This window comes from Wasmannia auropunctata, unplaced genomic scaffold (genome assembly GCF_000956235.1).
Source record: "Wasmannia auropunctata unplaced genomic scaffold, wasmannia.A_1.0 LD336069.1, whole genome shotgun sequence".
NCBI lineage: Eukaryota > Metazoa > Arthropoda > Insecta > Hymenoptera > Formicidae > Wasmannia > Wasmannia auropunctata.
In genome coordinates this window covers 1,550,234-1,571,235 of record NW_012026821.1, presented here as the reverse complement: position 1 = coordinate 1,571,235, position 21,002 = coordinate 1,550,234, and the positions used below count along the sequence as shown (strand labels likewise).

Below are 21,002 nucleotides of genomic sequence, written 5' to 3'. Positions count from 1 at the left end.
AAATATATATATATATATATACTGATAGAAATTTAATAGAAATCAATTTAAAAACAAAAAAAGAATTGTTTAAAGCTACACTTTACACTGGAAACCAATTAAGAGCTGCAAACATTTGCATATACGTTATAATACTGCTAATAAGGAGAAGAGGAGGAGGGAAAGAGAGAGGGAGAAATGTAATCATTAGGCTAATCGGTTAATTGGTTTGCTTGTTAACATACGATTGCTTATTTATCGGTAAGGCATACTGTTTAGCTGTTAATTTGTAATTGTTTACATGCGCGTGGAGAGAAGAGTAAATTGCAATCCGTCGCTCAACCGCTCAATTCGGAGTGGCGATATACACGGCGCTAGTTAGCAAAATGCAATGATAGTGACGCGTTATGGGAACGAATTTGAATACTGATCGGGGTTGAATGTATATCGACTGAAGCGATTACGTGGCGTTGACGTTGCCGCCGCGCGTTGTCATTCGCGACGTATGCAATTAGCCATGCGCGTCGCAAAATTACCATGTCGTTTTAATTATAATTCGTGACTTCAATTGGGGGGAAGGACACGCATCGCGAGTAGATAAACATCTAATTGCTATTGCAGATGTAATTACGGGAATCGCGACGCGCGCTTTCGATTTCGATTGCCCGCACGTTTATTCCCGTCGCTTTGCTTAACAGCCGGAACAATCCAGTCATAGTAAATGTCAATCGCAAACGTTTCAGTGAATCGTCATTTCAATGAATTGTCACGGCGATGCTTTGCGGCAATGATCGATATGTCATGTATCTACGTGAAACGTCGTCGTTGTTTTTAACGATTTGGTCAACTTTTTTTGTTTGTGAATTCTCTCGTTATTATTTCTTTTCGCTTCGCTCACTGATAGGCTTATAGTAGCAACAACCTTGCTGGTGCCTTTGCATATTTTTGTATTTAATATTTTCTTTATTTTTCTATTTTTAATAGTACGCAATAAATTAAATTAAATTTCAATTCAATTAAATCACACGCGACGAGTAAAAAAAAATATATATATATTTCATCGAAAAAAAGGTCGAAATAAATCTTTTATTAGAGACAAGACGTCGAAGAAAATCCTGTCGTGTTATACGACTTTCCAAACTTCGACATGTTTTCTCTAATAAAGGATTTATTTCGAAACTATTAAAGATTTATCAAGGTCACGTTAAAGATTAGCGGTCGATCCGGCGCAGAGGTAGATCGGGTCCCTCCTCTCTGTACATAACTTTAGTTGGAAACGGAGCGGATGCTTCTAAATGCCGGGTATTAAAGTGCTATCTCCAGTGAAATATTTCCGACATCGTGCGATGATCCTGCGAAATGTGGAATGCATATGCATCGCTTATGATCGCTGCACATTGCGCATATAGATTGTACACGTGCTTGCCGTCTCGTCTCCGTATATTTCCCTTCATAACGTTAAGTGCGTTCTCAACTATGTAATGAGCCGTAATATTGCGTATTTCCAACGGCGCACCCAACGGCGTATATCTCACATCGCCATACGAATGATCATTGAACACGTCTGACCTATGCCATGCAGCGAGTGGGATGTCGTATAATCAAATCATTGCAATTCCGATTATTCAAATCTTGTATCCGCAAACCCGTGGCTAAACAGTTAAACGTTATACGAAATCCACTGGGACTGCGAGACACGAAGAACAATGCGCAATAAATAGAAACGTGACTCTTGTGAAATTTTTTGTTGCATCCTTATGGGCAAATATTTTAGATGCGAAACGCACCGACCGCGCTTCATCGCGATCAATTCACTTAGATCAAACATTTCTGCAGATTAAAACATTGCACAGGTTGGAGCTTACGTCTCGGGCGCCAGTGAAGTTGGAACTTACATTTGTCAAAGCCCCGACTTAGTCCATTAAACCTGTTCAGATAAAAGTGCCAAGTCCGTGATAAATGACACTAAATACAATGGTATTGCGTACTATTTGTTACTCGCTGTGGAAGTTTTTAAAAGGAAACACCCCATGGTTTCTTTGTAATTTCGTAGTACGCGCATCAGCCTTTTTATAGCCTGCTCGCGATGGTCGTACTCATTACCCGAGCTACGCAATCACTTCCCAAATATTACAAGGAGATTAAATGAATATAAAAGCTCATCGGTATATACATATACCATATCATCAATTTTGCATAACACTATTTTCGTACGAAGCGTGTCGCACGAACACATAATTCTCTTTAAACGATCAAAGCACAAAACTGGGAAAATATAATAAATTTTTAATATCATCGGCATAGTAAAGCGCACGTGTGTACGGTATGTGAACAAATATTTGCGCGTCTTGTTTTGTTTGAAAAAATTTTATGCGAAGCAGCAAGGCAACATCACAATGTGCTTTCATCACATTCTGTTTGCGTTAGACTAGTATACTGAATAAAGTACGTAGAAACACTTTTCCTTTTTACGCAAAATTTTTCCAAAAAAAGAAACGAGATGATCAAATGCTTTTTTCATGTACGGACACATATAGAGACTTGTGTATAATATAAAAAATGACATGTATTATATATAGGACTATATAACATTGAGGTAGGCTATATGTTTTGCTTCTTCGCTCATATCAGTAGAGGCAGGAAATTGGAAAGTCAAGCTTTCGCTGCTTGTTCGATCCTCTTTATTGTCGCGCTATCCTGTCCTGACAATATCTTAGATGTATATTTCGAAAAGCTCTACGAAGAGTCTCATCTATCATCCACATCATTAATATACGTGCGTGTTAAACTTACCGGGTAAATTAAACGAATTTTCGATAACACTAAAAAACACAATAGAGGACAAATAGAAACGGCCAAAATTCGAGCACGAAAAGGATGATATAAAATAATTTATTTATTACAAGAAGTAAGTTTAACGCTACGTTTCGACCTTACTTGAATTTTATCAACCGTATAACTAAAAAAATTAAAAGATAACCCTTAATGTATTGTCATACAAAATTAAATACAAATAAATTAAATAAATATAAAAATTAAATAAAAATCCCATCGTTTGGCAGACGTAAATTCCCGTAAATAAAAGATAAAAAAAAACATTGCAAATATAAGTAAGACAAAGTAGTATTAAGAAATTAAAAGCCACTCGTTCGTCGTTCAAATGCGAGAAGAAATATTGAAAGGAAGTTAGAGTGATAATTCAATAAAAATAATTTATTTAACTTTTCTATTTATTTATTTAATTTATTTGTATTTAATTTTGCATGACAATGCATTAAGGGTTATTTTTTAATTTTTTAGCAGTTATATGATTGAAAAAGACCAAGTAAGATCAAAACATTAATTTTACTTCTACATAAATAAATTATTTGTTATCATTCTTCTTGTGCTAAAATTATTGGCCGTTTCTATTTCCTCTATTGCCGGATAAATTTAGTTACCGGATAAATTTATCGGATATCACACACCTCAAAATTCTCATTTAAAATCGTCGCGTTAAACGGATATTTGCCTTACGTTTAGAATCTCCAAATGGGAGGAGGGGGAGCCTGAATTTCGTCAGTTTTTATCTTTCATATCACGACAAGTTATTTTCACGTGAAATAAAAATCCGTGAGTACAAAGTGTTCCCCTGCTTCTATTCCCCCCCCCCCGTGGCCCTTCTTCCTATTTCACTCAAGAGCATTCCACGCGGAGATAAAACTACTTCGTAAAAATAGACTTGTCGTCGACAGACATTTATTTCTGCAGTCGCGACAGTTCCGTTTGTACAAGAGATTCTACTTCGTGCAGCGGACGGAAGCTTGACGCGAAAAGCCGGGGCAGGAAATTCGATAGGGAGGCCTCTCCTTCTCAGCCTTTCAACCCCATCATCCTTCTCTCTCTCTCCCTCCCTCCTCCCTTCCCTCGCGTGTCTTGCGTATCGCGCACCCCGTGTTGCTTCTTTTAACCCGGTTGCTGATTTAATTTGCAGGTACCTTGGCGGAGAGGTCGAAGTACATGCAGTTCGTCGGCACCGTGCACGTAATGAAGGCCGTCGCCTCGGACATGGTGTTGACTTTCTGCTCCCGGAATCCCAACAATCAGCTTTACTCCCTTCTACTGTCGCGCGAGCACACGCTGCAGCAGAGCGACAAACGGGGCGTTCACAATCTCCTGGCGCGCCGCGGCCTGAAGAACGTCAGCATCCGCGAGACCTGCGTGAACGGCGGCGCCGGATCCAGGCGGGTCGCGCTCGATCTCGTCGCCTGGGCGACCCTCGTCGGCCTGCTATCGTCGAGCCTCCTATTCAGGTCCTGGCAGTAGTGAAATTAGACGGACGGATCGATCGATCTCGAGACGCCCGTCAGATCATCAGATCGCGCCCGACCGTGTCTCGGACTAATTAACGTGATTATGCCAACACTTTGGATGCTGCCGCGCGAATAATCTCAGAACATTACGGCGGATTACGGAAATCCGTCGACTGCGCTCCGGCGTACACGTGTTACATTAGTGTTGCGTGTCTATAAGATGCCCCCGCGAATTGAATAATAATTTTCGCGTCATAGTTTTCCGTGTAATTTAAGTTCTCATGGAAGAATTTTTAATTACCGACCACTCTTTTTTTAATTTAATAAAATTTATATACTTATTATGATTTATCACATTACTGTAAACTGCTTTAAAAAACTATTATACATATATACGGATATTACTAAAAAGAAAAAAGCAAATATTCTTTACATGATTACAAAGTAAATCGTAATTAATATTAATAAAACGCATTCAGGAGTGTGATAATTTTAACTAAAAATTAAATCTCGCGCACTAAGCAATTAATAAGCTCTATTTATTGTATTATTCTTTTTTTATCCGCGTCTAGTACACTTTCAGCGTATGTCAATCGATATACGAACTAACTTTAATTGAAACAAGGGAATTGCATCCAAAGAGTTAAAATTATCACGGCACGGCGACGAGAACGCTCGATCGTTGACATCGAAGACTTTTCAATTCCTTCGCAATTAACTTAACGTCATCGTGGATACTCGGATCGACATCGCGGAAGGCGGAATTGCGAATTTAGATCCGCGGCGTGTGTTCCCGATCTCTCAGGTAATCGCACAGAAAGTACGGATCACGTCAACGGGATTTGTGATGCGGCGGCGGTGGCTCCGACGACGACGACGACTTTTAAGGGGATCGCGCAGCTCGCGAGAGATCGAGCGTAGGAGGGGCATCGATATCATCTGCGATTCCCATGCGGAAGCTCCTTCCGTTTCAATTCCCTTATAGGATTCCCCGGATCGTCGGCCACTCGAATATTTTCCAGCGACGTCCGCCGTCGTTTGTCCCCCCGTCGAGAATGAATTACCCATTAGGCGATTTCTCTTTCTCCCTCCCTCCCCCTTCCTCCCGTGGACCCTCCTCGTGGACATCTCGCTCTTCGTCGCTCCACACGGTTTTTAATCAACGGCCCTTTGTAGCGAGCGCAAAAAGTTTGCGGCGAACAAAGCGCGTGTACCGCGGGATTCATTTTTTTTCTCCCCGCGATGTTTTCTTGAGTTATGCGCCAACGTATCCTCCCTGGCAACAAATTCGCTAAGCGAGATGATTTTGCATCGGTTTCTTATTGAAAAGGTATGTTTCGAAATTTCTACTTAATGCTTCTATTAATGCATTTTTGTGCGTGCTGTATTAGATAAATAATTATATCTACCTTTCGTAATTACCTTTCGTAATATTACTTCTTGCGATCACGGATCTAAGTTTCTACGGATCTAAGTCGGACGGATTCGTGAGGGCAAAGAGTGAAAAAAAAAACAGAGTGCTCCCGAAGTTTCAGCAAAGTTGTTAAGATCACTTCGCGTCCGTTGCGAAAATACGCGGTCCCCCCCTTCTCCGCCATCCCTTTAATGGCGCAAATCCCAACGAAATCCGTAACAGAGGGAGAGTAAGAATGACGGAACATCAGAATCTCTCCCGCGCGAGAACCGCGCCGGGGATTTTCCGCAAATACTTTTCCGATAGCGGAGGGACGCGCGCCCCGTTTGGCGCACCCCTTGGCATCCCTTTGACCACGCTGAGGGATGTTCGAGCGCGGTACTCTAACGCTCCTCTTTCTATCTCTCTGTTCCCTTTCCCCCCTATGTACCTTGTCCGTCAGAAAAGTTCGCCTCGAATTGCCTTATCGCGGGGAGAACATCTCTCGATGCCCCGAGAGTCGCGCCGTCCCGCCGATAAGAGCGCGGATTACGAGGGGAGAGAAATGGGAGTGCGGGAGGGCTAAGAGAAGTGTCTGTATTCTTGTGTCAAATAGACGAAGAAATAGAGAGAAAGAGGGGGAGAAGAAAGGGGGACATATATATATATATATAAGGAAGAATGAGGTATGCCCTCGACGATTTCGAGTTCCACTGATGCAGCAAGCTCATGCAGATTGCAGAACTGTCTGAACGGCGATAATGCTGTTCCGCGGGAAGAAGTTCCCCCCATCAGGGATTCGCTCTCGCCTCTTCCGGGACTTTCCGTATACGGGGTGCTCTCGAGAACGAGGCCGTAATGTTTGACCGTGGCGAGCGTGCACCGCGGTGCATTATGACGACCAATCCCGCTAACGTCTTGAAAAGTAACAATGAGACGCCGCGGCTTACGATAAAAGTTGCCTATGTGCCTATTTAGGTGACAATTGGTCTATCACTGATCCCATTTTAATTTCTCCTTTTATAAGGCATAAATTCTCACTCTCATAAGATTTTTAATCTCCCTTCATCACGTAATACACATAAAAAGTTATACATACGTTTGAAAGAATTATTCGTTTTTCTATTATTGTAATCCCTCAATATGTAATAGATCTCTTCACAGAATTGGGTAAGTACTGTATAAATCTAAGATCTCACGAAGTCTTTTTCAAGACACCCTGTATTATTCAGTTCGGGTCACGTACAAGCTCGCGAGTGTCGCGACATCGTCGTCGCGACGTCGGCGTCGTCCTTGTTTCGCTCCTGCGCCGCGCGTAACGAAATCACCCAAAATCTCCGTACCTCGCGCCTGGAATTTTCAAACGACTACGCAAATAGGTAATCCCGTTTTTCAAGAGACCGAATCGGCAATTATTGATTTATCATATCACTGATTCCCGGCCCCAAAAAAGGGCCGAATCCGCACAAATCGAGTCCTTTGCACGATTGTCGAATTAATACCTCCCGCGTGTTCGGGATAGAGGATAAAAAATTATATGTAAGACCAGCAATAGCTTTGACTGTCGAATTTTTATACATCTTCTCAGTGTTTTTAACGTTTTAAAGTGAAGGAAGAGGTGCACCGCTTCGGAATTTCTACACGCGCGTTATCGAAAAATCGATGTCTATACGGACGTCGCTTGAGACCGGTCCAACGTTGCGCGTATTTACGATAAGTAATTGTAATTTTGGCTAAAGTTCCGAAAAGGCTTTCGCCCCCAACCACTGTCGAATTCGTCGACAATCTCTCTTGGAAAAATAAAAAGCAAAATTTTTAATGCGATTTTTTTGCTCTTCACGAATAAAATTTCAACCACCATAAATGGATAGATGCATATTTTTTATTGTTCGTTACATGCTAGATTTTAAAATAATTCAAGGTAAATACGCTTTTCGGAACTTCGCTCATAATTTTAAGCGAAAAATCTAAGTGTTCAATTTAAATGAAGTCAGTTCGACTGGAAACCGCGTAATATCAATTTTTTTTTAAAGTCTAGTTAGATCAGAATTTTACTCTAAAGTAATGGATGCTGTGTTTGATTAAATCAACGTTCTATCTCCACCCTTCAAACCTTTCAAACGTTTTATAAAATAAAACGCTGCTAACTCCGCCGTTAACTCTCGAGAAAGATCTGATTTATGCGGTTTCCAATCGCATCGATCGCAAATAATCACGTCGTACGTACGTGGATGATTCGTGTCTCTGAAGCGAAAAAAAAGAAGAACGAATCGATCGTCGTTCTTCCATACGAGCTCGGGACACGAGATAGACAGAAAATGCATGTCGTACATGTTTCCGGACGTTATAGCGAATGTAAAATGACAATAGGGTGTCAGCGGTCAAGCTGATTCTGCGCGGATGGATAGGTATAGCGAATTGTCGAATGTTTAAAGTCTAAACTATCGAACCAAGTATCGCGTGAGGGAGAATATCGATATGTGTACCGTGACAATTTCACATTCAATCTGCAATTCTCGAATGTTTTCTCTACAGTCGTCTAGGATTAAGAAACGTCAGTTATCTGATAAGCATACGAACATAACTATAAAAGACGTAAATTCTTAGCCGTTTCCGTTGCGTACGAGACACAAATTTTATTGTTAACGCTTAAGTGTCATTATTTTTACGATTTGTTAAATTGATATAAAATCACAGAATTATATATATGTAGGGAAAATAATAGTTTCATTCAACTGCGAATAATAATTGAAGCAACGTGAGATAATTTGAAATATAAAGTGCTACTCGAAATACAATAATTATATTTATTATTTTGTTAATTGTTTTATATATATTATAACTCTATAAAGCAAATTTATTACTGATTATCGGGATGCCGTTATTACTAGAAAGTCTATTATAAAATAATGTAGTTGTTAAAATAATCATATTTATATATATATATAAAATGCCGTAAAGATACGATATAATAATTATTACCAATCGATTAATATCAAGATGCGAAGTGATTGTGATTAACGACGTAATTAAATTAAACATTATAGCAACGATTACGCATATACATTTCTTAAAAAGCCTTCGTTAAGCCTGATAAATTTGGATATCTGCAATTAGGTCAATGTCAAAAATACATTCGAAAAAGTAATTTAATAAATGACAATTAAGATAAAAAATGTTTTATCATTTTTCTTCATCTAGATTTTAGAACAATGTCGGACAACTAACGCGGGTGCATTAAGAATGTTGTGATGAAAATGAGAATGCAAAATAATCACCTGATAGTCTTGATACCAAAAGATTTAAGAAAAGCTACGGGCGCGTGTGAGAAAAATTATAGCTAATTAAGGTCAACACCGTGCTGATTGCTGTAAAGTAATATCGATTGCGCAATAACGCAGTGTTGTGCTGTAAGGCGGGAGGGAGGAGCGGTCGGAGGGAGGGGAGTAAACAATTAAAGCTCACGATGGGACGCGATTAAGCCCAGTGTGGAGCTCGATAGTTCGGCGAAGGAAGACCGGCTTATCGATCCCTTCCCGTGCTCTCGTGAGCGGCCTCGAGAAAGCTACCCGTTGTTTCCGTTAACGTAACGTCGCTGCCGTTATGCAGAAATTTACGAGGCCGCGGCACTAACCACGCGAGAGCCGTGCCATCAATTTTTATCACACTCACTTCCGAATTAAGCTTAAACACGATATTTCTTTTCGAGCATACGGCGGATTTATCGGACGATTACACGGGAAACCCATAACTCGCGTTACGACCCGGGCCCCCACGTATTTCTCACATCCGCGCGCACAAGGCTGCCGTTATGTTTTTTCTTTTCAATATCTCTCGTCATTTATTGAAGGATTATTACCGCGGCGTCCCCTCAGCTTCCAGATTCGTGGCTCCCCGTGCTTGAGGGATCTCAAATCTCGAGGCGGGACGTGGCGATTCAAACGCATGGAGCTTTCGCCGGATTGTCCGGAATTTATTGCTTAATCACGTTCGCTCGGGTAAAATTGAATTTTAACGTTTCGAAATTCAGTAATGCTTACGAACAAATTTAACCGAGGATTATTAATTTATCTTCCTTCAGTATATTCGATGGGTTAATTTAATTAATGTGTCGCGCTTAACGATGGGCATTCATTTCTTGTTCTTCCAGATATTTTTAAAATTTTCCGATTTTTGATGACATTGAAAGTTATAACTTTTTTTTTTCAAATATACAAATCGATCGAAAGTGCTTGTTAGCTCGTCACTCTACAATTACTAATTAATTGATATATTAATGCGAAAGAGACGTGATGAAATAATAATATATATACGTGACATCTATTGCGAACTGATGTCTGTATATGTATAATCTTGGCTTCGAGTTAAGACAAGAAAATCGTGATACCGATCGTGAAAGAACTGCCCACAATCATCGCTAATTCGCGATAATTTTAAGTGTAATGAGGGATATATTAGAGAGCTCGTTGAATTATTGAATTATTGTATAACTCGATACGCAATGGTCGCGCGGGAATGCGCGATGTTATGTTTAAAATGCTCTAGAGTCTTTATTTATTGTACAAAATGCTGGATATTATAGATATATATAAATATATACATATAAGTATACGTTAAGTTATACATATATGATCTATAGTACCTAATACGATGTAATCGTATGCTTATTATGTGTATAAATATGAAACAATAAAAAAAACCACTTCGACGTTTCACGCATCTCTCCATCCGTTAATATTTCCTATCCCCTTTCTCGCGCTTTTCTTCTCTCCTTGGTAATAACGCAAAATTATGTGTTTACCTTTAATATTAATTTCTTCGTTCCTGCGATGCAGTGCGGTAATTTCACGTACGTCATAAAGCTAAAGAATTCTCGTCGCCGAAATATTTCATATAACGCTTAAAAAATTCTTATTCTCTATTTTCCAAAAATTATATCTTATATAATATATTTTAAATAAAATGTAAAATTATTCCGAAAATTCCCATAAACAAACTTATTATTTTCACGCTCTGTTTTGCAGATGAAGCGAAAAAAAGAATAACAATATCTCCAAGACGATGTCTGACATTTACAATATTTGCGGTCTGGTTACCGTCGATGGTGCAACTTTTGCTTCGCTCTACGGGCTACGTCGATGCAAATATATGAGCGGCTCAGAAAGCTTTTTCGCTCTCCCGACTCGGCACGCTTGTTCGAGACTTCCCATACGAGGAGAGTAAGTTTCCGAAACTTTCCGCTGCATTTTGCAGAAACAGAGTTACGTGACGTAGCGCGTTACGTTATAGAATGCATCATATTGCTGGCTGCGGCATTAAAGTTGCTCTCGTCACACTCGACGTACGCCACCGTCTACGTCGATGCGCATAAGTACTTTCGTAAATTAATACCGTAAGAAGAAAGCGTATTCCCTCCCTTCAGTCTCTTCTCTCCGCTCCGGAGCATCCTAGACACGTACAATTTTCTGTAAGGCTAGTAAAGTAGAAGTTAGGTTAGATTATACAAGATATAATTTTTGGAAAATAAAGAATAAGAATATTTTAAACGTTACGAAATGTTTCGGCGACGAGAATTACTTTAGCTTTGTGACGTACGCAAAATAATCGTACTGCACCGCAGGAACGAAGAAATTAATATTGAAGGTTAATTTTATGTAAACTAAGAGGTTAGGTTAGGAGAAATACGGATGTATACGAATAAATTTGATACAATTATGACGAGTTACGCGAGAAAATGCCTATTCCTTAACGAAAGACGAACCATATATATATTTATCGATGCACGTTTGAGCATGCTCGTATTCTATCTGTCCATACCTTATGCGTATCGAAGCAAGCACATTCGTCTTCGCGTTCTCCTCGCAATCGCGACGAATATGCGGCATGCGCTCTGTTCGCGATCGATCTCTTCAATCAATTAATTGATTATTAATTCCCGCGTTTAACAAAGGATCGAGCTATATATTCATGTCTTTTCGCACAATTTACTCATCGAAAATAGGTAACGCGAATTCTGAATTATCGTGTCACTACGAGATACATGGGACGGCGATAATCCCTCTAACGATGCTGTGATTTGGACATATCTCGCTACAAATTTTTCATTTTTCACAAATAATTCACTCACCGATATTTCGGAGCAACGCTCGACGCGGCAATACCATCCAGGAACACTCCGAAGATGCACAGCACGGCCGACATGTCCATCCAAATATGTCCAATTGTCCAGCGACGCCGGCGACGTTCGGCGACCGGCATCCCGCTCGTTAAAGTCGATCCGAGAAGGAACGGAGTAATCGGCACGCGTTCAGCTCGCGACACCCCGCAATCGGATTTCGTTTCGCTCACAAACAACTAATTACACGACCGGTAATGTCTAGCGCGTCGTAATCGCGTCGCGTACGGCGCGTACCATGTCGCGCCCGCGCCGCGCGCGCCGAGCGTCTCGACGCTTGAGCGCGATTGGCCGCTGAGCGTCAGCCGAGGCGCTCGGCCAATCACGTTCGGCCGCTCTCGGCGGCTCTGCCGCTGGCGTGGAGGCTTCGGCGCGCCAAACGCGCGCGTTGATTCCGTCGTCGACCTTGTGCTTCTTCGACGCACCGAAACACCGCTATTACCTGTGAGATCGGTCGGCGGCCGGCGCTGCTCGATACGTTTGATTTCAACGATAGCGCGGCGTCGCCGAACATTATGAAAATCACTGCTTATTCACACTGCCGAAGAAGCTTGACTTTTTCAAACCGGATAGGCAGTGCTGTGAACGTCGCCTGTCGCGCTGCGCAGTGTGTTCGTTTCTGCGGGTTGGCACTACTGTTTCTTGCTCCGCGGGAATCGCCGCCGCGCCGCGTCGCGCTCGATGAACCGCGAGTGAAATTCACTTTTCCGACTGGCTTTCGATGAAAACTGTGCGTTTATCGGAGCGGATATCTCGCGACTCACTCGTTCGCAAGCAGACGTGTCGAAGCGAAGGTACAGAACTTGCCATTTTGTCGCGATATTCGCGGCGGCCGATGATCGCGTTCCGCTGTGTCGAGAGAGATCCGACGTTGCGTTAACCTCGCGAATGCTTCGCGTCGCGCTTCAAGCTTCGATTCTCTCCCCGAGGAACGAGAGAAAGTCAAGTGGCATCGTCGCGTCGAACTGTTCGAGTAACGGGACACAACGTCGTCGTAATATCGCCTGCGATAATTTAGTTAATAATTTCGCGTCGCGCAAAATAGACGCCGGTAGCGCAAAATATAATTGATGATACCATAAATCACCATAATTAATTTTACATCCGCGAGCTCTGTGAATTCGATCGATATACGTGCTGCGCGTGCGATGCAATGCACAAAACGGAATTTTAGTTGTGCGTTTTTTATTCAACAACTGCGTGCCTCTGTCCAGCCGTACACTTGACTGGCGTAGTACTGTGTAAAGTTGCCGGCGTTTTCGAACGTCGTCGTCGCCGCTCGTCGTCGTCGCCGCGGAAGGGATCAGCAACTGGGATTGGCGTCGAGCTTCTTCCAAATTCACGCGTGAAACGTACAATGCTGAAAAAGAATGCCAAACCTCGATCGCATCGCGTACTTTTGCACGATACATTTGATTTTGATCGATCGTCGATTTAACGATGTGGTTTCGCGAACATTTAACGTCGGGAGTGTCGTATCAAGTGCCGCGCGAATATTAATAACTTTCGTGAGTGAGCGTTGCTGATCGAGTTCGATTCAGAGGGAATACGAGAGGAGGAGGCCTACGAGACATCCAAGCAACGGCGGAATAATCGTGGGGTAAGTATCTCATCATCATTTAATATTCCATGCATCTCAGGAATAAATGTCTAGAATTATTTTATGCGCGCAATAGTTATTTCTTAATATATTAATTAATTCATGTGTAATTTATGTAACCTGGACATGATCGTATGTTGCAGATCGACGTAATTATTCCGCTGCTGCGCATCGGTGTCGGTGAGCGATAACTTATTTCTTATATGATAATCGTTTCTTACGTTCTACAGATAATGGATCTGTGAAAATATATATGTAAATTGCAAGCGTAATTAAGTCTCGTAAATATTTTGGCGAGCATTTGTCATACAACTTGGCAAAAGACAATGAAAAACGCTCGACGAAATGCTCGCGGCTCGAAGTTTGACTCGAGGTTCGGAACAATTAATATTTATCATAATTTTCGGCACTGCTTATAAACATTTTTTTCTTTATGACTGTTCTAACTTAAACTAGCACGGCCATTGTTTTTTTTGCGAATTGGCTGGAACAAAAAAATTGGGACTATGGTAATTAGTTAGCAAATGAATAGCGAGTAATTCTTATATGGATCGCATTCGATTGTACAGCCATATGTTTATGTCCAGTAATGTATATACGTCAGTCTTTGTATTTTTTATAACTGAGCATTATTTAAGTAACTATTTTGCTGCAATTTTTTCTGAGAATGACGCTATTGGTATTCCACCATATACTATATTATAACTAATAAAATAAAAATATAATATACTGTATAATATACTCTCTAAAAGTGAATCAGTGAAATCATCACTAATTATCAGTGTATTTTCCAGTGGCATACTTATAACTGTGATAAATAGTGACTATTTCAATGTCGCTTCAGTGATAATACACTGATTTAAACAGTAAATATTACTGAAAGACAGTGAATTTGACTATTCGATAGTGAAATTCACTGTCTTTCAGTGATATTCACTGTTTAAATCAATGTATTATCATTGAAGCGACATTGAAATAATCACTGTTTATCATAGTTCTAAGTATGTCATCGGAAAAGGATATGACACTGACAATCAGTGATGATTCCACTGATTCACTTTTAGAGAGTATATTATATAATATACTTTTATATATCTAATATAATAATATAATATATTCTGTAATACTATAACGTACTGCAATATATAATATACATATATAATAATAAATAAAATAAAAAAATGTTTAATACTGAAGGAATAGACAAAATTAGTAAAAATACATAAAATAAAACCAAAAAATTAAAATAACAGTTAAAAACCAACAAAAAATAGGGCTAATAATTACAAGTCCGCGTCGGTTCTGAATTAGATAAATAGTAATTATAAAAAATTTTATATTTATTTATTAAAAATAATTGTGGTGTATAAATCAGTATGAAAAATATATAATGCATACATTTTACGTATTTCGTATAATATTTTATCGTCACCAGCAATTTTGTCAGCACTTCTCGGCATTATATATTATTTTTCTCTTTCATATTAACCAAGAAGAGTGTAATTAGCTTTTTAGGTTTTGGCTTGTGCCAAATCTCGGTCATTTTCATACGCCTTTCTTTTTGTATAACGGTGTGAACTTTATATTAACAGACCATACTTCTCGTAATAGAAAAATTTTATTTGATAATTAATCCAATTAATTTCTATGTCGAGCGAAAAAAATTACGTAAGACGAGCATTTAGAGCATAGTACTCTCGTAAGTCGTTTAACGATCGACTTCCCCAAATGACACGTCGATTACCTCATCGAGGAAATTAACATGCCAATTATCATCGTGGGCGCGGCGGCGGTACGCTGTTTTTCGTTGCGGCAGCAGGGGCACGACCTTTCGCTGGTCGGGCAACAAACAAGTCCTTTAATAAATCAGCTAATGGACGCACCGGGCGGAATTGCCGGACTAATTTTGGGTTCAGGAAGTAGGACGAGTGACAGGGCTGGTTATATTACGAGCGAAATTCCCGTGTGTAGGAGTTTACCGGGCGCGCGTCGCGACGCGCGACGAACGGGACGTGCCTGTTCTCGAGTTCACTACGTTTCACGAGGCACATATGCGGGTAATAAGAATTACGTTCAATTAGCCGTACGCGGTCTCTGACGCGCGTAATTTCCGGTTGCGTAAAGTCCACACGTATCGCCGTCTTTCCTCGCTGCCCCTCCCCTCTCCACCCCTTCAATCGTCGAGTTGGAGACCGAAAATTTGTTGACGATCGAAGAGACTTTAAGCCTCCCAAATGATCGCGGAGCGGCCGGACATCCTGATTTACGAAGACCTATCCCCTTTCTTCCGGTATCCTCGATCGATCGGGGATTTTTTTAAACGTGTCCTACTTCCACGTGACGGAAGATTCAGGTGTATTTCACTCTGTCACTGTCCGTTATATCCGAGAGGGTGACATTTTAAAACACGTGATAAGAAAAAAATTCGAGACTTGAATGCGTAAAAAGGTCGTCGAGCGGACACCCGTAGCGTCGACATCCGTGGGTGTAATCCTCCCGTGATTATCTACCTTCTTAGACGCGATCCCAATAAATTGTTCTTTACAGGCGGCGTAAAGTTAATCCCGCGAAAGCAATCTCATCTCAACTTACATCGTACACACCGTATATACATCCCTTCGTGCTGGCTTCGGGAATGTTATCGGGCTTTAAAGGAATCCACCCGCTACGGGCGAAAATACGAAAAGGGGTACGTTAACGGAACTAAATCCCGGAATGATATGATATTTGCTTGAAATAACATAAAATGAGTTTCTTTTTTTTTTTTTACGTACGTTGTTATATAATATCGGCATTTCAGCGTGCTTTTAACATGCACGTTGTTTCGTCCGCGTCCGTCTGAAGCTCTCTGCGGTGTTTCGGTCAAAAGTTTCTTCCCGCGTCAGAGACCGTCATCCTAAACGCACAGCGCGCTAATTAATACGGATCCTCCGCGAAATGTATCATTTATCTCATAATGTATACGCATATTCTAAATCTGCTTTCTCTTTCTCTCTCTCTCTCTCTCTCTCTCTCTCTCTCTTCCCGACGCGCGACGTTGCGTATGATGGTCCAAATTCATACGAGCGCGCCTATATTTTTTCGCGCTCGTCGTAAAACTCCATGAACACTCTGTTCCACTTCGAATTTCATAGCGCCGATCTGCGCGTCTGGCTGTCGCGTCTGGCTGTCGCGTCGGTATATATTTTTTTTTATGTGATATCTGATTTCACGCTACCGCCGCTCTGAATCCTAAAGGATCAGGATAGGACGTATACGCTCCCGGGCTTTAAATGCAGTCACATATATACATTAGAATCCCAGAAGCATTTATTAATGTCGATTCTATTAATTTTATACTCGGTTTTATGCAATTTAACGTGCAGCAACGATGATCATTTCGTTGGAGCTTCTAACCAAATCTAAAATCGATTTTCCAATATTAAATTTCTAATTCTCAGTTATAAGACTCTCCCGATAAGATCCACTTGAAACTTAAGGGGGGATCGTGCGTTCGAAAATGACCAAATGATAAATTTTGTTGAAGAATGTAAACTTGCATCCTGCACATTTTGCATTATACAAAATCATTTTTATGTTTAAATATCACCCTCCAAAAAGGGGGTTGAATATATTCGTAATTGAATTAATGATTAGATGTGGACGATTAAGAAATAATCAACCAAATTTGTTCTCTTTTAAATCTTTATTTGATTTGTCACCTAAATTACATTTATTGTTAGTAGCATCCTTTACTAAATGTTCGAGAACATTATTGCGAACGAGAGGATGCTGAACGCATGAAGGAGAGAGAGAGAGAGAGAGAGAGAGCTTCTCCCTAGAATTATATAAACCCGTAGACGCGTTCGCGTTTCACGCGGCGTTATCCACGTGGGACAAGATTTCAATAGTTTCGGGTATTATGGTTGAGCTCTGTTGAAATGTGTTACCCGGGGTTAACAGGGGTTGAAGAGCCGGGCGAGGAGACACGTTATATATTTACATTGGTGCACGTAGTTAATACCGCGTACAGGGCGGACCGGAACGGTTGTGTGCATTGGATCTGCTTTCCACAGGATCGCCTCACATCTAGCGCTTAACATCCAGCAAATACACGAGTGCGAGTTTATTTATTTGTCTTTGCGTGCGTCTGATCCGTGAGTGCCGACTTGTAGAATTAATTTCGACGAGATACTTCCTTCGCGCGGATTCGACCGTTCGCGACTCGTTGTGTGTTCGTAAAACATATATATAATTACTTATCGTAAAATTCGCTTCAGAATTCAATCTATAATTCGTATCAAGAATATGTCTATTTAAAATTTGATGTATCGTATAATAAAAAAAAACAATTAAATAATCATACACACATACTGAAATACTTATGAAAATTACAAATAAAAATGCGTCAGATTTTTATATTCTGACATCTGAGATCTAAAGTAAACTTTAGAATATGAAGATAGTATCCTATTGTCTCTTTTAATATCCATTTTAGTATTCGCTTTAAAATCCTCTAACGCATAAAACAAGGTTCATCGTGACTCGCTTTAAAAATAATATTGTTGAATATCTACTAATTGTAAGTTTTATACATATTTTAATACAGTCGGAAAATTCCAAACGTATAGAGTTGAAGCTTTTCTGTGGTCAAAGCCTGTCCAGTTTTCCGCAAGGCACTCCGAGATCACGTTCTTTATCACTCATGATAGCGTCCGCGAAGAAAAGACTAGACAGTTTAATTCTTTTTTATCTTTTGCCTTATTCTGTAGCACTTTCCCGTGGCACACGTTTCTCCCGCTCGTCATCTTCTTCCCCGCTTTCTTCTCGCGCTCTCTCTTGGCGATTTCTTTCTCTCTCTCGGGCTGCTTCTAAACTTAACACGTGTAATTCTTTAGAGTGGACAATACATCTAATGTTTTTCGCGGTCGGGTAAAAACCATCCGCGACTGCGGTCGACATAAACTTCCCCGGGAGTTTCGAGGCAGTTTCGAATTTAGTATTACGGGCGTATATAGCGTGCGCGACATCGGCTTCGTACAACAGGTGATATTTGTTGATATTAAAATATCAAATGACATTGCCAGTTCAGCGTACAGCGCGCGAAATCTGATATATTCTCGGCTATTGAGTTTCGGTAAAATATACGTATAAATTATTATAACGGTAATATTCATTATATGTACATTGACGGATATAATATTAGTACAAAGTGCGATATAATGTTGATGTACTTAGATGAAACGCGATATTATTTATCTTCGCAGTATCTGAGAACTTCTCTCGTCGCTGCAGCGACGACACAGAGAGAATAGATGCGGCTGCTGCAGAGACGCCTTACGCCAATCGATAAGTGAAAGACCTGTCTGTTATACGCGAGTGTTTCTTTTAGACAGTATAGGGCTCGTAACCAGCGATGTGAGCTTCTCCAAACTTTCCCTTACGCGTTTTCACGAGCAATATATGTAGCGTGTGTGTATGTGTGTATCACGATTGTTCCACACAGATGGTGAATGCGACAATGCCGCGTACGCTGATGTCACATCCGTCACGGGTAATGGACACACATCTCGATAACGTTCAAGCTCGACAACGCGTTCATTGTCGCCCTCATCGCCGCAGAAACGGTCGACGCGTCACGTTTACATATTCGCTAGGATAGTATCGATCAGAGAGAGGAGAGAAAGAGAGAGAAGGAAGAGAGGTGAACGGTTCTCTAAACTCGCCGTTCCAATCGATCGAGGGGGGAGAGACCGTTCGCCAATAAATCGTAATGGCTAATAAGTTATTAATATTATCTCGATAATATTCATTTGCGGCTGGACCTCATGGTCGCCGGACGATTAAATTGCTGCGAAAGTCGGGCGGCGCTTATATCAAACGCGTAATGAAAATTAAATCCCGGAGCGCGGCGGTCCATCCGGACCGGATCGGCGGTTGGGAAATCCTGTTGCACAACCACCGCACTCTCCACACTCCGCGCGAGAAAACGCCTCGCTGCTCCCACAGGCGATCGTGAGAGAGCACGCGCGCGTGTGTGTGTTTGTGCGGTGTGTTTCCGTCCGTGTGCCTGTGCCTGCGGCATTATCCGGCGGTTCGTGCAAAATTCGCGGAGGCGTGATCGTGAGCAATTCCCTCATGCGCCGATGAAGCGATCCTTTCAACGTGGGATCTCGTCGATAGCAGGTGAATAAACAGGCACGTGTATACCAGGGACCGAAGGGTTGGAGCCTGCCACTTCGCGGCTGGCTTCTGTTCTGCTAATGACGCGACTGTAGAATGACGGCGCCAGTGAACGACCGGTTAAGAAATATTCTCCCTCGCTTTTCTCTGTAGGCTATCGTGTTTAAGACTGTACGATCTTTACCCGCGTGTCCTGCTGCACCATGGGGATCGCCCTCGAGCCCTTCTTCCGTACGTTTCCAAACAATTTAATCGTATAAAGTTTCAAACTTATTCGGACATCGAAATCGAAAATTCCTCGAGGGTCTTGAAAAATCTTTGGAATGTTCCGAATGACTTCTTGAAAGAATTCTAAATGTCTGGAAAATTGTTTTTTTTTTCTTTCTTTCAAGCATTTGAATAATTTATAAATTGAATATTAATATAAATAAACGATTAAGGATTCTTCAAATAAGATTGTTGCTTGTGAATGAAATAAAAATTATAGAGGATTATGAAGTAATAACGTAAAGTGTTATATAAAAGAATTATATATATGTTTTCGATACACGCACAATTAAGACTTTCAAGACTTTCCAAAATCTTTTGATTTTGGATAATATTTGATTAATATTTTAATTAGATTGAAGTGATTCGGTATATCTTTAGTTTATCTGCAGGCGTGCTATTTAAAATTAATTTTCAGTAAGCGTACGTTATAATTTTTTTTAAATTTTCATATAGATATATAAAACGTTGCTGAAAAAATTATAGAACTTAGAGGATAAAGTATAAAATGTATTTTTTATTTTGTATACAGTATTTTGTTAATTATAGAACAATTACAATATACATCTTGTTGTTCAGCACATCGTGTATCATAGGGAAGCGTTGAAGCCGTTTTGATGTGTGAATGACCCCGGGGTACAAAGTGTATGAGCTTCCGTGTGCTCTCACCATTTTAATCTGCTCCGCTCGATTTGACTCTCGAATAAACGAAGGCTGTAAGAGAAAAAGCCGCTGCAGGAAACCGTCTATTATAAAAGGGCCGCCTGAAGTGAACTCGGTCTCTCTTTCTCTCTCTCTCTCTTTCTCTCTAGACTCGACTCCAGAGTCTTGTTACGTACTTCCTAATGCAATTAATAAAACAGAACACTAAATTATGCAATTAGAAAATTCCTAAACGCAACGCAGCCGCCACAAGGGGTTCTCGAAATCATTTTCTCGAACAGTTCATTTTTATAATTACATTTCACCGAGAAAATTGTTATCAAAATTTAATAAGATATTTGAGATGTTTGTTTCATTTTGATTTCTTGATCGTATATTAATCAATTCATCAAGATTGATGAAAATAATTAGTGTACCTAATGAATATAAAAAAAGTGTAATTGAGCTACAAATTATATTCAAAATTTTTAC

The 21,002-nt window shown here is 40.5% G+C and overlaps 1 protein-coding gene across 1 annotated transcript in view; it reads left to right on the top strand.

Moving 5' to 3' along the window:
• Window positions 1-10,372, top strand: part of LOC105450079 — a 68,813-nt gene extending 58,441 nt beyond the window's left edge. The window contains exon 3 of the mRNA XM_011689726.1: window positions 3,953-10,372. Coding sequence (XP_011688028.1) covers window positions 3,953-4,284 — 332 coding nt within the window. The 3' untranslated portion in view covers window positions 4,285-10,372. The remainder of the gene's footprint in view (window positions 1-3,952) is intronic.
• Window positions 10,373-21,002: the final 10,630 nt, after the last annotated feature.